At 40.8% G+C, this 12,896-nt stretch overlaps 1 protein-coding gene across 1 annotated transcript in view; it reads right to left on the bottom strand.

The window, feature by feature from the left end:
* Positions 1 to 10,183, bottom strand: part of CSNK2A1 (casein kinase 2, alpha 1 polypeptide) — a 36,842-nt gene extending 26,659 nt beyond the window's left edge. Inside the window, exons 1-2 of the mRNA XM_015559442.1 lie at positions 10,085 to 10,183; positions 1,587 to 1,802 (exon numbers count right to left, since the gene is read on the bottom strand). Coding sequence (XP_015414928.1) covers positions 1,587 to 1,687 — 101 coding nt within the window. The 5' untranslated portion in view covers positions 1,688 to 1,802; positions 10,085 to 10,183. The remainder of the gene's footprint in view (positions 1 to 1,586; positions 1,803 to 10,084) is intronic.
* Between the last annotated feature and the right edge of the window lie 2,713 nt (positions 10,184 to 12,896).

Raw genomic sequence — 12,896 nt, 5'->3', positions numbered from 1 at the left:
TGGGCCGCCACCACTCTCACACTCAGGGCAGGGCCAATAGGGAGGTTATGGCTCTACCCCATCACACACAGAGCAGGGCCTGTGTGTGGGGGGGAGGGCTTTGGGGCGCCGCACCTTGTCACACACAGAGCGGGGCCGATCAGGGAGTTGGGGCGCCGCACCCTGTCACACACAGAGCCGCAGGGCGATCAGGGGGTTTGGGCGCTGATCCCGGTGCTGGGAGGCATATTACCCTTTTACTATATAGGATAGAGGCCTGGTGCATGGGTGGGGCTGGCTGGTTTACCCTGAAGGGTGTCCTGGATCAGGGGGGGGGTCCCCACTGGGGGGCCTGGCCAGCCTGGGTGAGGGGATGATGGCTGTTTGCAGCTGGTCACACATCTTTCAGGGTGAGGGTCCCCACTGGGGGGCCTGGCCAGTCTGGGTGAGGGGCTGAGGGCTGTTTTCAGGCTGGGACTGAAGCTCCCAACTGCTTCTTCTTTTCTTTTCTTTTCTTTTTTTTTTTAAATTCTGGGCCAGCTTTAGCTCTGGCGCCAGCTCTGAGGCCTCTGCTGCTGAAAGAAGGTATACGGTTTGTTTGTGTTCTATAATCGAAACACTGTATCAACTCCAGCTCTGAGATCCCTTGCTCCCTGAAAGGTTTCTGGGGTTTTGTTTAGCTTCTATATTTGTTACAATGTTTCTTAAACTGCAAGCTCAGAGGCTGGCAAGGCAGGCGGGGAATGTTGGAGTCCTCCGTCACTGAAGCAAGCAAGCCTCATGTTACTTTCAAGCTGCCTGGCTGCCGGCCATCTTAGCTGGCAGTTAATTTGCATATCTCGCTGATTAGCCAATGGGAAGGGTAGCGGTTGTACTCCAATTACCATGTTTCTCTTTTATTAGATAGGATAGCATATGGAAGCCGTAGCTTTATGAGTTTTCAAATAGTTTTCTTTTGCATTTGCATGTCAAAAAGCTTTTTATCACAAAGTATGACCTGATGAATTAAACACGTACCATGTTGGGACAAGAAATGCAAACATCCAAATGAAATTGCAGAGAGAATTAAGAAAGCAAACGCTGCTGTTCCGGCAGAGTGCAACTGTTCAAGATGGAATTTGGGCTGAATTTCATGGTACACATGTCTAGTCTTATGATAAGGGCAAGTGTTTAATTTTGATTCTCATTAGAAAGAGGACACCTTTCATTCTTCAGAATCATCATGGGACAACATTCTCTGACCTCAAAAACACTTTATGTAAGAGTTTAGTGTTTTCAAAATCTCTTAAGTTTTAATTCTCACCTAACCACAAAGCCCTTAGCTGAGGCAAGTTGATAGGTAACTCTTTGTTATCAGCTTTGTATACAGAATATATAAATCAAAGAGTAAGAAAAAGACTGAAATGATTCTTAAATGATAAGCTCATCAAAATTGTTAATTTGTCAAAGCAATACCTTGGTTCTTCATTGCAGAAGAAAACACAAATCGGACTTCAATCTTGAGGTTTACAAATGCTCAGCCTGAGAGGTTGTCTGACATAAATTACTCTACCAATCCATGAGTCAGCCCTTTGGGTGAATATAGTGAAATAAAAGGAAACAATTACCCCCATTCCACCACATGTGACTCGTAATCCCAGTACTCTCGGGGTCTGTGCGTATTCACATCTGTGTAAACTCTGGCCCTGCTTGGCACGGGTCCCGACATGTCAGACAGGTTGGCGAACAAAGCTGATCTTGATGTTTGGAGATCTGGCAGTCACTGTGTTCAGAGGCAGCTGGAGGGTGGGGTAAGACTTTGTTTCAGAACTGTTTTCTTCAAACTGCAGAAACAAAATGCACAAAGGCCAAGGAATTACTTTTTAAAAGCGTATAGGAAGAAAAATCACCTTACAACAATGGCCTTAAATATAGTTCTGGCTCTCCTACCTGCTAAACCAATGAATATCCGAACTGTGTCACAGTGTTTCCCTTAACACAGAACAAAACCAAACCTGTTTTTCAGCCCTATACCCTATCCTGCAAAGTAGTTTGTTACCTCCTCACCTAAAGTCTGGATAGACTGGAAGGGAAACATGGCATTGAGGACAGACCCATCAGCATTACTATTTATACATTCTATAGAAAATGTTGGCAAGAACAGTACTTTCCTTTCAACAGCTCAAGTAGGGATGCTAAAAGGCTCTAGAGTGGTGACAAAGCCAAGAATATAAACCACCAGTCTGACTCTAATATTTGATGAAATAAGGAAGGAAAGAAAGAAATACTGTTCTCACACACCAAAGTTCAATGTCATTTTATATTAATCCAAATCAATTGGGGAACTTTATGTAATAATCAGTACATCCTTGATCACCATTTGAAATGTATACTTTAGTTCATTAAATTTAAAAATAAAATCAGTAATATCCTTTTTATTTACTTAATACAGGTGTAAGCTTAATAAAAACTGATAGTAAACATTAACATATATTGGATGAACTAATGCAAATTTGAGAGAAAAATCCATGAAATTTTAGAAATACAAACAAACTGGTAAACTACATCCCCTTCATGATGTCTTCCCTGATATTCTGAGATTCCTATAGCATTTGTTGATTCCTGGTACTCTGTATTTTATTAAAAATGCATTGAGTCTCCAGAGGTCATAACCTGTGGACACATCACCACCTATGCAGTTTTCTGTCCAAGACTGCATAACTTTGATCTAATTACAAGGAAACACTGGACAAACAGAAAATGAGGAAGATTCTATTAAAAGGGAGTGGGGGGAGTGCCTAGCTGGTGTGGCTCAGTGGTTGAATGTCAACCCATGAACCAGGAGGTCACAATTTGATTCTTTTTTTGTTGTTAAAATATTTTTTCCCCATTAATTTCAGAGAGGAAAGGAGAGGGAGATAGAAAAATGAGAATCATTTATTGGCTGCTTCTTGCACGCTCCCCACTGGGGATCTAGCCCACAACCTAGGCGTGTGCCCTTGACCGGAATCAAACCTGGGACCCTTCAGTCCACAGGCTGACGCTCTATCCACTGAGCCAAACTGGTGAGGGCCACAGTTCGATTTTGGTCAGGGCACAGTACAAATAAACAAACAAATAAAACAAAACCCATAAACAAACAGAAGGATGGATACATCATGCTCTTAAAAAATGTAAATATTATAAAAGACAAAGAAAGGCTAAAAAGACATGACAACTAAATACAATGTCCTACCCTATCCTGTACTGAAGGGGAGGAGGGAGAGAGAAATGCTGTTAAAAAACAATACTATGGCCCTCAGCTTTGATTCGATACCAGTCAAAGGCCCATGCCTGGGTGGGCTCGATCCCCAGTGTGGGGTGTGCAGGAGGCAGCCGATCAATGATTCTCTCTCATTATTGGTTTTTCTCTCTCTCCCTTCTCCCTTCCCCTCTGAAATCAATAAAAATATATTTAAAACACACACACAATACTATGAAGATCAAATGACAAAACTGTAATTTAGATGGTAGACTGGGTGTGCTCTTGTTGTGTATACTTTCAGTGTCATATCTGTACTATCTTTTTTGTAAATTTGAAGTTACTTCCAAATAAAAGGTTAAAATAAAATCTGTATAAGGAAACTGTGGCCCAGAAAGAGGAAAATTGACCTATAATCCCATAGCTATTTAATAGAAAAGCGAGAACCAGAAACCAAACTTGATTCTTGTGACAGTGATTTCTCTTGCCATCAATCATATACACTAATTAGATAACAATAGCTAACTCTGCAAGCATTCACTATGTGCTTTATGTGGATTTCATTTAATCCTCACCACATAAATGGTGAGAAAGTTATCATCATCTCCATTTTACAGATGAGGAAATTGAAGTAAAGAAAGCTTAAGTGACTTGCCAAATGACACAGAGCTGGAGGAACTGACATTCAACCAGACTATAAAATAGGCATCACTGTAATTACATCATAGGTTTGTGGTGAGGATTCAATAACTTAATGAATGCCAACTGTTTACAACTGTGCCTACTTGAGAGCTCTGAGATCCATTTATGACAACTATGTTTTTCCAATGTTGTATTTAAGCTGGAGTTTAGCAAGCATACACAAAGAAGATAAGCCAGAAAAGATGTCTCCTTGTACACATGGTTTAATGGCTTAAAGCTTTCAGAGGATGAGCAAGAGACTGGGGTGGGGATTAATGCTGTACTGGGAAATGTGACAACCAGTGATACTCTGGAGCCCCATGAGTATAAATTCAAATGGCCAAAAAACAACAAAATTGTTCAAATAATTATTAAAAAGTGAACCAAAACAGTTTTAAAAATTATTTCCAAGTATTTATTTCTTTGGGTTTTTTTAAAAAATATATATTTTATTGATTTTTTACAGAGAGGAAGGGAGAGATAGTTAGAAATATCGATGAGAGAGAAACATTGGTTAGCTGCCTCCTGCACATCTCCCACTGGGGATGTGCCCGCAACCCAGGTACATGCCCTTGACCAGAATCGAACCTGGGACCCTTGAGTCCGCAGGCCGACGCTCTATCCACTGAGCCAAACCGGTTTCAGCTCTTTGGTTTTCTAAAACAACCAGATTATAGTAATCTATCTTTACCTAATATTGGTTAAGTGTAAAAACACACACATCCTCCATACTAGCAAAAAAACACAAACCCAGAAAGCAGACACTTTTATGGTAACTTTTGTTCTTCCCAAGAAACCTGGTCCTTTGTGCTGTGGGAGTGCTGGCTTTTTTGTGTGGCTAGATGACTGCATTGACAACAGTGAGACACTAGGAAAATGGGTAAAGGTGTGAATGTGTGCACACCTGCAAACAGCTAAAGCAGTATAGGCAACAGCTGAAACCAACAGAAATACTATACCCAGGTATTTATGACTTTTAATAAAATGATACTAAACTATTAAATTCTTAGCATCTTATCTGATAAAAACAATTTTTCTCTTCAGTCTCCATATGCAGTGGTTCTCAACCTTCTTAATGCTGTGACCCTTTAATACAGTTCCTCATGTTGCGGTGACCCCCAATTTCATTGTTACAAATTGAACATAATTAAAGTATAGTGATTAATCACAAAAACAATATGTAATTATATATGTGTTTTCCAATGGTCATAGGCGACCCCTGTTAAAGGGTCATTCGACTCCCAAAGAGGTCGCGACCCACAGGTTGAGAACCATTGCTTTATAGGCATCTGTTGATCGCAAAGCCTTAACTTCTGCTCTCAGCTTTAGAAATTTGTAAAATCAACACAAATTTATTAACAGGGATTAGATGCAATAGGGTGATGAAACAGTAGAGTCCTGGTTTCAAATCCCTAATTGGCTACTGGGTTTCTTCCAGCGTTGGTTCATCACTTACAAAACCTGCCTAACTGCACTTGCTGACTGAAGAGAAGATCAAAGGAGATAGCTCCCAGAAAGGGCTCAGGAACACCAAACACATGTAAATTATTAAACTAGAGGCCCAGTGCACGGATTCATGCACTGGTGGGGTCCCTCAGCCTGGCCTGCGCCTTCTCGCAATCCAGGACCCAGGCTATGAGATGTAGTAGTGCATGAAGTGGCAGGCGGCTGGGGAGAAGCCTGAGCCCTGCTCCTGCTCATCCCAGCCCTGCTGCGGTGGGAGAGGCTTGCGCTACCAGCTGCGCTCGCCAGCCATAAGCCTGGTGTCTGGCACCCTGTTGGTCAGCTGAGCGGCGCTCCTGCTGTGGGAGCTCACTGACTATCAGGGGGCAGCTACTGCGTTGAGTGTCTGCCCCTTGGTGGTCAACAGGCATCATAGCGACCGGTTGCTTAGGGTTTCATATATAGAGATTATTACTATGCCACAGTTCCTCAGTGAAAACTAATAAATCAATGTTTTTCACATCAATGTTTCTCTCTCTAAAAAAAATTTTTTTAAAAGGCTACAGTCTTCATTTCTAGTTTTCTTTTCTTTAGTTTTCCATAAAATACAAAATTATAGCAGCAGTGGTTAATTCCCAGCTTCTCAGGGCCAGCTCATGGGTGAACATGACATTACAAAATGAGACTTCATTTCTCCCTAGAAACCACCCGATTCATGTGAAAAATATTCCCCAACTCCCATTTACTAGCCTATGAATCACAACCACCCAGTCTTCTGCTGCTCTCTTAAAGCCTTGGCATTCTCTGTGATGAGCAGAGCAAGACTATTCACTAATGAAACTCTTGAGATTCTCAAGTACTTGTTTGACTGACCCTTGCAGTTCTGTGCCTCATTATTAGCTGAAACCTAATTTATGAACTAGTGGATTTGACTCTCCACTGGGAGGGCAACGATCTATTTTACAGTGCCTCCTAAAAAACTTCACTTTACTGTCATGCATACCAAATAATTTGCTTATAGTAAGAGTCACTCACATGAACTTCAATGGTTGGCCTTCATTAAATATATGGGGAGAAGAGAACAGGGTTCTTGAACTCTAGATAAATAAAATGATGCAAAGAAGGAACATAATGAGATGGAGATAGAGTGGGGATGTGAAAAGATAGGAAAGAGAAGTCATCAAAGATAAACATTATTTTATTCAGAAATAGTATTTTGCTCATATCTTGGTAGACATGTATGTAGATTCACATGCAGCCTAGCATGAAGGAAATACAAGGATAGCATACATTTCTCAATTATTACTTTTGATTCTTCCATACATCCCTTCCTTTGTTCATCCCTTAAATATATGAGCATTTACTATGAAAAAGTACTATGCTAGGCCTTGGAAATAGAATAACGAGCAAGACAGAACAGAGTGAGACACATATGCCTTTATTTGGAGACTAAGGATAATGGAAATTCATCAGAGCTTTAGGCAGAAAGGTGATTCATATACATTTTTGAAGCTTGTTCTATACAGGTATGGGACAGGCAGAGATTAAATTTAGGGACAGACAAAAAGGCTGCTAATAGTCACTAATGTGAGAGAGATAATGGAAGACTGACCAATGGTGGTAGCAATGGAGATATGTGGACTAACGAGGAACAAAAAATTATGGTGTAAAAACAGTATCTCTGGCCCTGGCTGGTATGGCTCAGTTGGTTGGAGCATCGTCCAGTGCACCAATGGGTCCTAGGTTTGATTTCCAATCAGGCCACATACCCAGGTTGTGGGTTCGGGGCATGTATGGGAGGCAACAGATCAACATTTCTCTCTCACACTGATGCTTCTCTTTCTCTCCCTCCCTATCTCTAAAATAAACAACAACAACAAAACACCTCTGGGTGGACTGGATAATGGTGTAAGGAGTGGGAGGTGAGTTTAGATTTCTGGCTAGACTGCTGATGCTTCATGAAAATAGAACACCTTGGAAGTGAACTCACAAAGTCAAGTTTTGGACTTAAGGTGAAAATGGTTTTGAAACATTAAAAAGGATACTGGACTGGAACTTAGATATTACAAGTCTGGAGCTGAAAAAGCATCTCAGCTTTACATGATCTAATCCTCCCCAGCAATTCCATGAGACGGGCATTTCTTTCCGCAACCTACCGGTAAGTAAGCTTAGTAGCTTGATAGAATATCCCGTAAAAATGGGATCAAATCCAAGTTGGCTTACCTCCCAAGGTTCAATTCTTTTCATGCATATATAGAACTTATCACGTTCTAAACCTTTTATACAAATCTTAATTTCTCTATTAGACCCGTTGCTCCCTGAAGTCAAGATCCATGTCTAATTTACCTTGTTACTTTACAGTAGCCAGCTGAGCTTGATTTATTTAAAAATAAAATGACGCCAGGCTGGTGTTGTTCAGTGGTTGAGCATCGACCTATGAACCAGGAATTCATGGTTCAATTCCCAGTCAGGGCACATTTCTGGGTTGCTGGCTTGATCCCCAGTGTGGGGCAGGCAGGAGGCAGCCAATCAATAATTCTCTCTCATCACTGATGTTTCTATCTCTCTCCCCCTCCCTTACTCTCGGAAATCAATAAAAATATATTTAAGGAAAAAGAAAAAAGAAAAAGCAGTTGCCTCCAAAAGGCAGGGTGCCCCAACACTTCTGATCATCTGGTGCACAGCTAGGGGGAAATAAAAGACCAACTCAAGGGTTCTTGAGAAATTGCTCCCTTTACTCTCTCTCCCTCCCAATATTATAGCTTCTTCTACTAAAGAACAGGGCCACAATTAAAATTTGCCCCCACCTCAATAATTAAGAGAATACTGGAGAAACTTTATTTTAGCAATTTTTTAAATAGTTCTTTGGAAATTTGGAGAAGTGCCTAAGTCTGGATACTCTGAAGGTCAATTCTCCTACTTATTGTTCATAACACATGTACCATATACCTTAAGAAAATCTAACATACCACTATTTCTATCTAAAAAGCCACCAGATTAATTCTGAAGACACGGCTAACTTTTGTTTGTTCAATGTTTAACCTAACAGAAGCCAATTATAATCAACTATGAAATGTTATCTTGTCAACATTTTCCCTATTGAAGTCAGGCCACACCTACAACCAATTACATGGCTCTGCTTGACCTATCTATCCTATATAATAAAAGGCTAATATGCAAATTGTCCCCTCAACCGGGAGTTTGACCAGGGGGCAAGGCCAGTCAAACGTCCAGGGCCGGTCCCCCTAGCCGGCCTGATCAGCCCCCAATCGGGGTGGGCTGGCCAAACCCCACCCGTGCACTGGCATATATATATATATGCCTAAGTGGCCATTATGACTGGGCAACCAGACAACTGGACAATGGGCCAGTAGCTATGACGCACACTGACCACCAGGGCGCAGATGCTCAATGCAGGAACTGCCCCCTGGTTGTCAGTGCACTCCCACAGCCAACATCCCGTGGCCAGCCAACCTCCTGCAGTCCCTCCCCCCGCTACCCGGCCAGCCCCAACCAGGACTGGGAGAGAGGGCCCCAATTGGCCCCAATCGCCGGCCAGGCCAAGGGACCTCATCCATGCACGCATTTGTGCACTGGGCCTCAACTGTGTGTGTGTGTAAGTCTAAGCGACTATTACGCCTGAATGACCAGTAGCTATGACACGCACTGACCACCAAGGGGTAGACGCTCAACGCAGGAGCTGCCCCTGGTGGTCAGTGCACTCCCGCTCAGCCAGAAGCTGGGTTCATGGCTGGCGAGTGCAGCTGTGGTGGCAGGAGCCTCTCCTGCCGCCGTAGTAGCACTACCAAGCAGCGGAGGTGGCAGGCACAGCAGGGCTGGGATGAGTGGCAGCAGAGCTGCGCCCGGCCGGGGCTCCTCACTGGCCACCTGCCACTTTGGCACTACTACATCCCCCAAGGGGTCCCAGATTGCAAGAGGGCGCAGGCTAGACTGAGAGACCCTACCCACGCACGAATCCGTGCACCAGGCCTCTAATTCTTTATAAAATGCAAGGAAATAAAAACTCCATTAAACAATAAGGCTAAAACATACACTGCCAAAATCAGAAGTTTACTGATGGAATGTAATAGAAGTAATTAATTTCAATAAAAACTTCTCTTGCTCTTCTCAGCCAGTGTGTTTCCCTTTAATCTTTTCTATTCCATGTGGGTTTTTTTTCTGAATCTGGCAATAAAAAAGAAAATTAGAGGTCTAATAAATGGTCTATCTAATATCAGAAAAATGCACAAGTCTGATTGGTCATTTGTTCTAATATACTTTTATACATTAATATTCTAGTATTAGAGCTGTAAAAATTATTCTGCAACTTTAAAGTTAAAAGTTAACTTCATTTTCAAACTGTAATACAATTTTATTAGTTCTTGTAACCCTACTATTTATTAGGGTCTCTATCTAAAAAACAACAACCCTGCAACACAAAGCCGCTTGCCACTCCTAGATCAACCATAGTGCATAAAGAAGATCTCATAACCATCCAGACAGGACAAAGATTTCTATGGCAAAGAATGAGGTATGTGCTTATTATTGCACTGTCAGCATGATTTAGGACTGACTGTTGAGAGGAAAAGCAGTTGTACGAGGAAAACAACACCTTTTAAGCATTGCTACAGAGAATGAATTTTTCCTAGCAATCAGGCAGCACATACTGGTAAGAGAGAAACAAATTCAGGGAGAGCATAACTACGTATGTGCTTGTGCTTTGTTGTTGAAGCAGACAAATACTGAGTTACATAAACTTACCTTTTCCCCTTTCAAAAGTGGCACTGCTTTTCTTTTCCTGGCTGACATGGTGGAACTTAAGTGCATATTACTAAGTGAACAAAGCCATTCTGAAAAGGCTACAAACTGTATGATTCCAACTATATGACTTTCTGGAAAAGACAAAACTAAGGAGACAATAAAAAAATTAGGGGTTGTCAGGGGTTGGGAGGAGGGAAGGATGAATAGGAAGGAAACAGAGGATTTGTAGGGCAGTGAAACTATTGTGTATGACACTACAATGGTAGATACACGTGCCATCATACATCTGTCCAATCCCATACAATGTACAACACCAAGAGTGAACTCTAATGTAAACTACTATTAAAAGAAAAAGTGGCACTGCTTAGAAGGTGGTATGAACACAAAAAAGCATTAGTTAATATCTAGAACATTTGTTTCAAATTCCACCATTGCCCTTAATTTCCAATACTCTCCTCCTTTTAAATCAAGAGCAGAATGTTCATCAGTAAGCATTTACTATGTACCAGGAAATGTGTGCCTGTTACCAGAAAGGGATTCTTTAACTCCCAGAACAAGGAAAACAAACCATTACAATCCCAAGTGATCAGCACTTGAAATAATTAAGTCAGGGTACTCTGAAGCCACTGAAAGGAATTTAAGTCACCCTACAACCCATTATCATTCATCTAATAAATATTTATGGAGTACCTCAATATTTTGGGAAAAGCTGTCAGCGAAATAACACCTAAGCTTAGTTTTGAAGAATGCACAGGAAATATTCAGGTGAAGAACACTAAAACAAGATATTGTAAAGAACAATACTTCAAGCAAGTTAAGAATTTTAAAGACCTGTAATTTTGACCCTAAAATTTTCAAAGGCTGGAACACCTCGTTAACTCCTATAAGAAGCACATCGGATCAGCAACCCTTTTATATCTGATTTGGAGAATACTGGTGTACCCTACTTGACTGTTACTATGTGTGCCTAAAAGAAAATAGAATCATTAATTCAAAATTATTACAATTCAAATCTCATTCTCTTCCTTTCTCCGCTCCTTATATACAAATCACTTTTACTGCAGAGGTCACAGAGCAAAATGCTTCGAAAGGACAAATAACTAGGGGAGTGTAGATGATCCCTGAAAATGTGATTAGAGCTTGTCAGTTTTCAAAGTAAGAAAGCAAGAATTTTTCAGATAATATTCCTGTTTTCAGTAATGGTGGGATGTGTTATTTGGGTCAACCTTCCTAAACACACAACCCCTCCCCTTTCTTTGTCCCTCTTCCTTTTTCTGTCTCTCATTCTTAAATAAAACATATAAGTAAAAGAAGAGAAAATGAGAACTCAGAGAAGCAAGCAAGCAAGCCCAAAGGGTCTGTTGATCCCTAAAAATTAGAATTTTGTTCTGACAGAAACCAAAGCCCAGCGCCCTCACAAGGTAAAGAGTCTAATAGGAGAATCTCTCCATAATAGGCTGAGATTGCAGGGTTATTACCTTAGGATGAGAGTGAAGGGGATGGGGTGAGTAGATCCAGCGAAGAATTATGACCCAATGGAGAGACTATCAGATCTGAAGCTTGTTTTAAGGTGGTCCATGGACCAGTAATACTTAGATATCTGATATGAATAAGCTCTCTGTGGAGAAAAGTTCCTTGCAAAGTATGGGCCTCAAATGATTCTTACAAATAACTTTTCAAATACAACATCAAGCCCTAGCCAGTTTGGCTCAGTGGATAGAGCGTTGGTCCTCAGACTGAAGCATCCTGGATTTGATTCCAGTCAAGGGCTATACCTCTGTTGCAGGCTCCATCTCAGGCCCTCGTCGGGGCTTGTATGGAAGGCAATAAATCAATGTGTCCCTCTCACACTGAAGTTTCTCTCTCTGTCTCTCCCCTTCCCTTCTACGCTCACTAAAAAAGAAAAAAAAGAAAGAAATCAATGAAAAAATATCCTCGGATGAGAATTAAAAAAAAAGAAACAAATACAACATCCAATTATAATAAAAGATAACTAGGCATTGGAGGAAAAACTCCAAAGTAAAAACTGAAAGAAAAAGAAGAGACAACAGAAAAGGCCACGGAGACCTTTGATCTTGTCAGACTCAAACGATGAAACAATTATGCTTATAGGAATAAGAAATATTTCAGAATATTTGTAGGGAACAGGATACTTTAAAAAATAGGCTAGAAATTATCCACAATGTAGCAGACAAGTCAAAACTATGAAAAAAATGAGAGGAATAATAGAGTGAAAGGTTTGATATACTTTTAATTGGTACTAGAGGAAAAGGAGAAAACCGGACAGGACAAAGGCAATAATTGAATAAGTAACAGTTGAGAATTTCCCAGGAGCAACCAGATAGTCACATTCCAGAAACCAACAAACTACAAACAAGATAAATAAAAAGAAATCCATAACTAAACATATAATTACAAGCAAGCAGAAAAACCAGAGACAAGGAGAAATCTGAAAACCAAGCAGAAAAGACAGATTACATTCAAAGGAGCAATATGAGAATAGTAGTTAATTTTTCCAAAAGCAACAATGAAGCCAAGAACAGTTTAATAATGTAGTGTGCTTAGGAAAGAAACCTGCCAAATTAAATTCTATATCCAGTAAATATCTGTAAAGAAAGAACATAATTCCACTTAGAAAGTTTGAATTGAAGTATCATACCTCAACATAATAAAAGCCATATATGACAAACCCACAGCCAACATCATACTCAATGGACAAAAACTAAAACCATTTCCCCTAAGGACAGGAACAAGACAGGGATGCCCACTCTCACCACTCCTGTTCGACATAGTACTGGAAATATTAGTCATT

This window comes from Myotis davidii, unplaced genomic scaffold (genome assembly GCF_000327345.1).
Source record: "Myotis davidii unplaced genomic scaffold, ASM32734v1 scaffold354, whole genome shotgun sequence".
NCBI classification, from domain to species: Eukaryota; Metazoa; Chordata; class Mammalia; order Chiroptera; family Vespertilionidae; genus Myotis; species Myotis davidii.
This window is presented reverse-complemented; position numbering and strand designations above follow the sequence as displayed.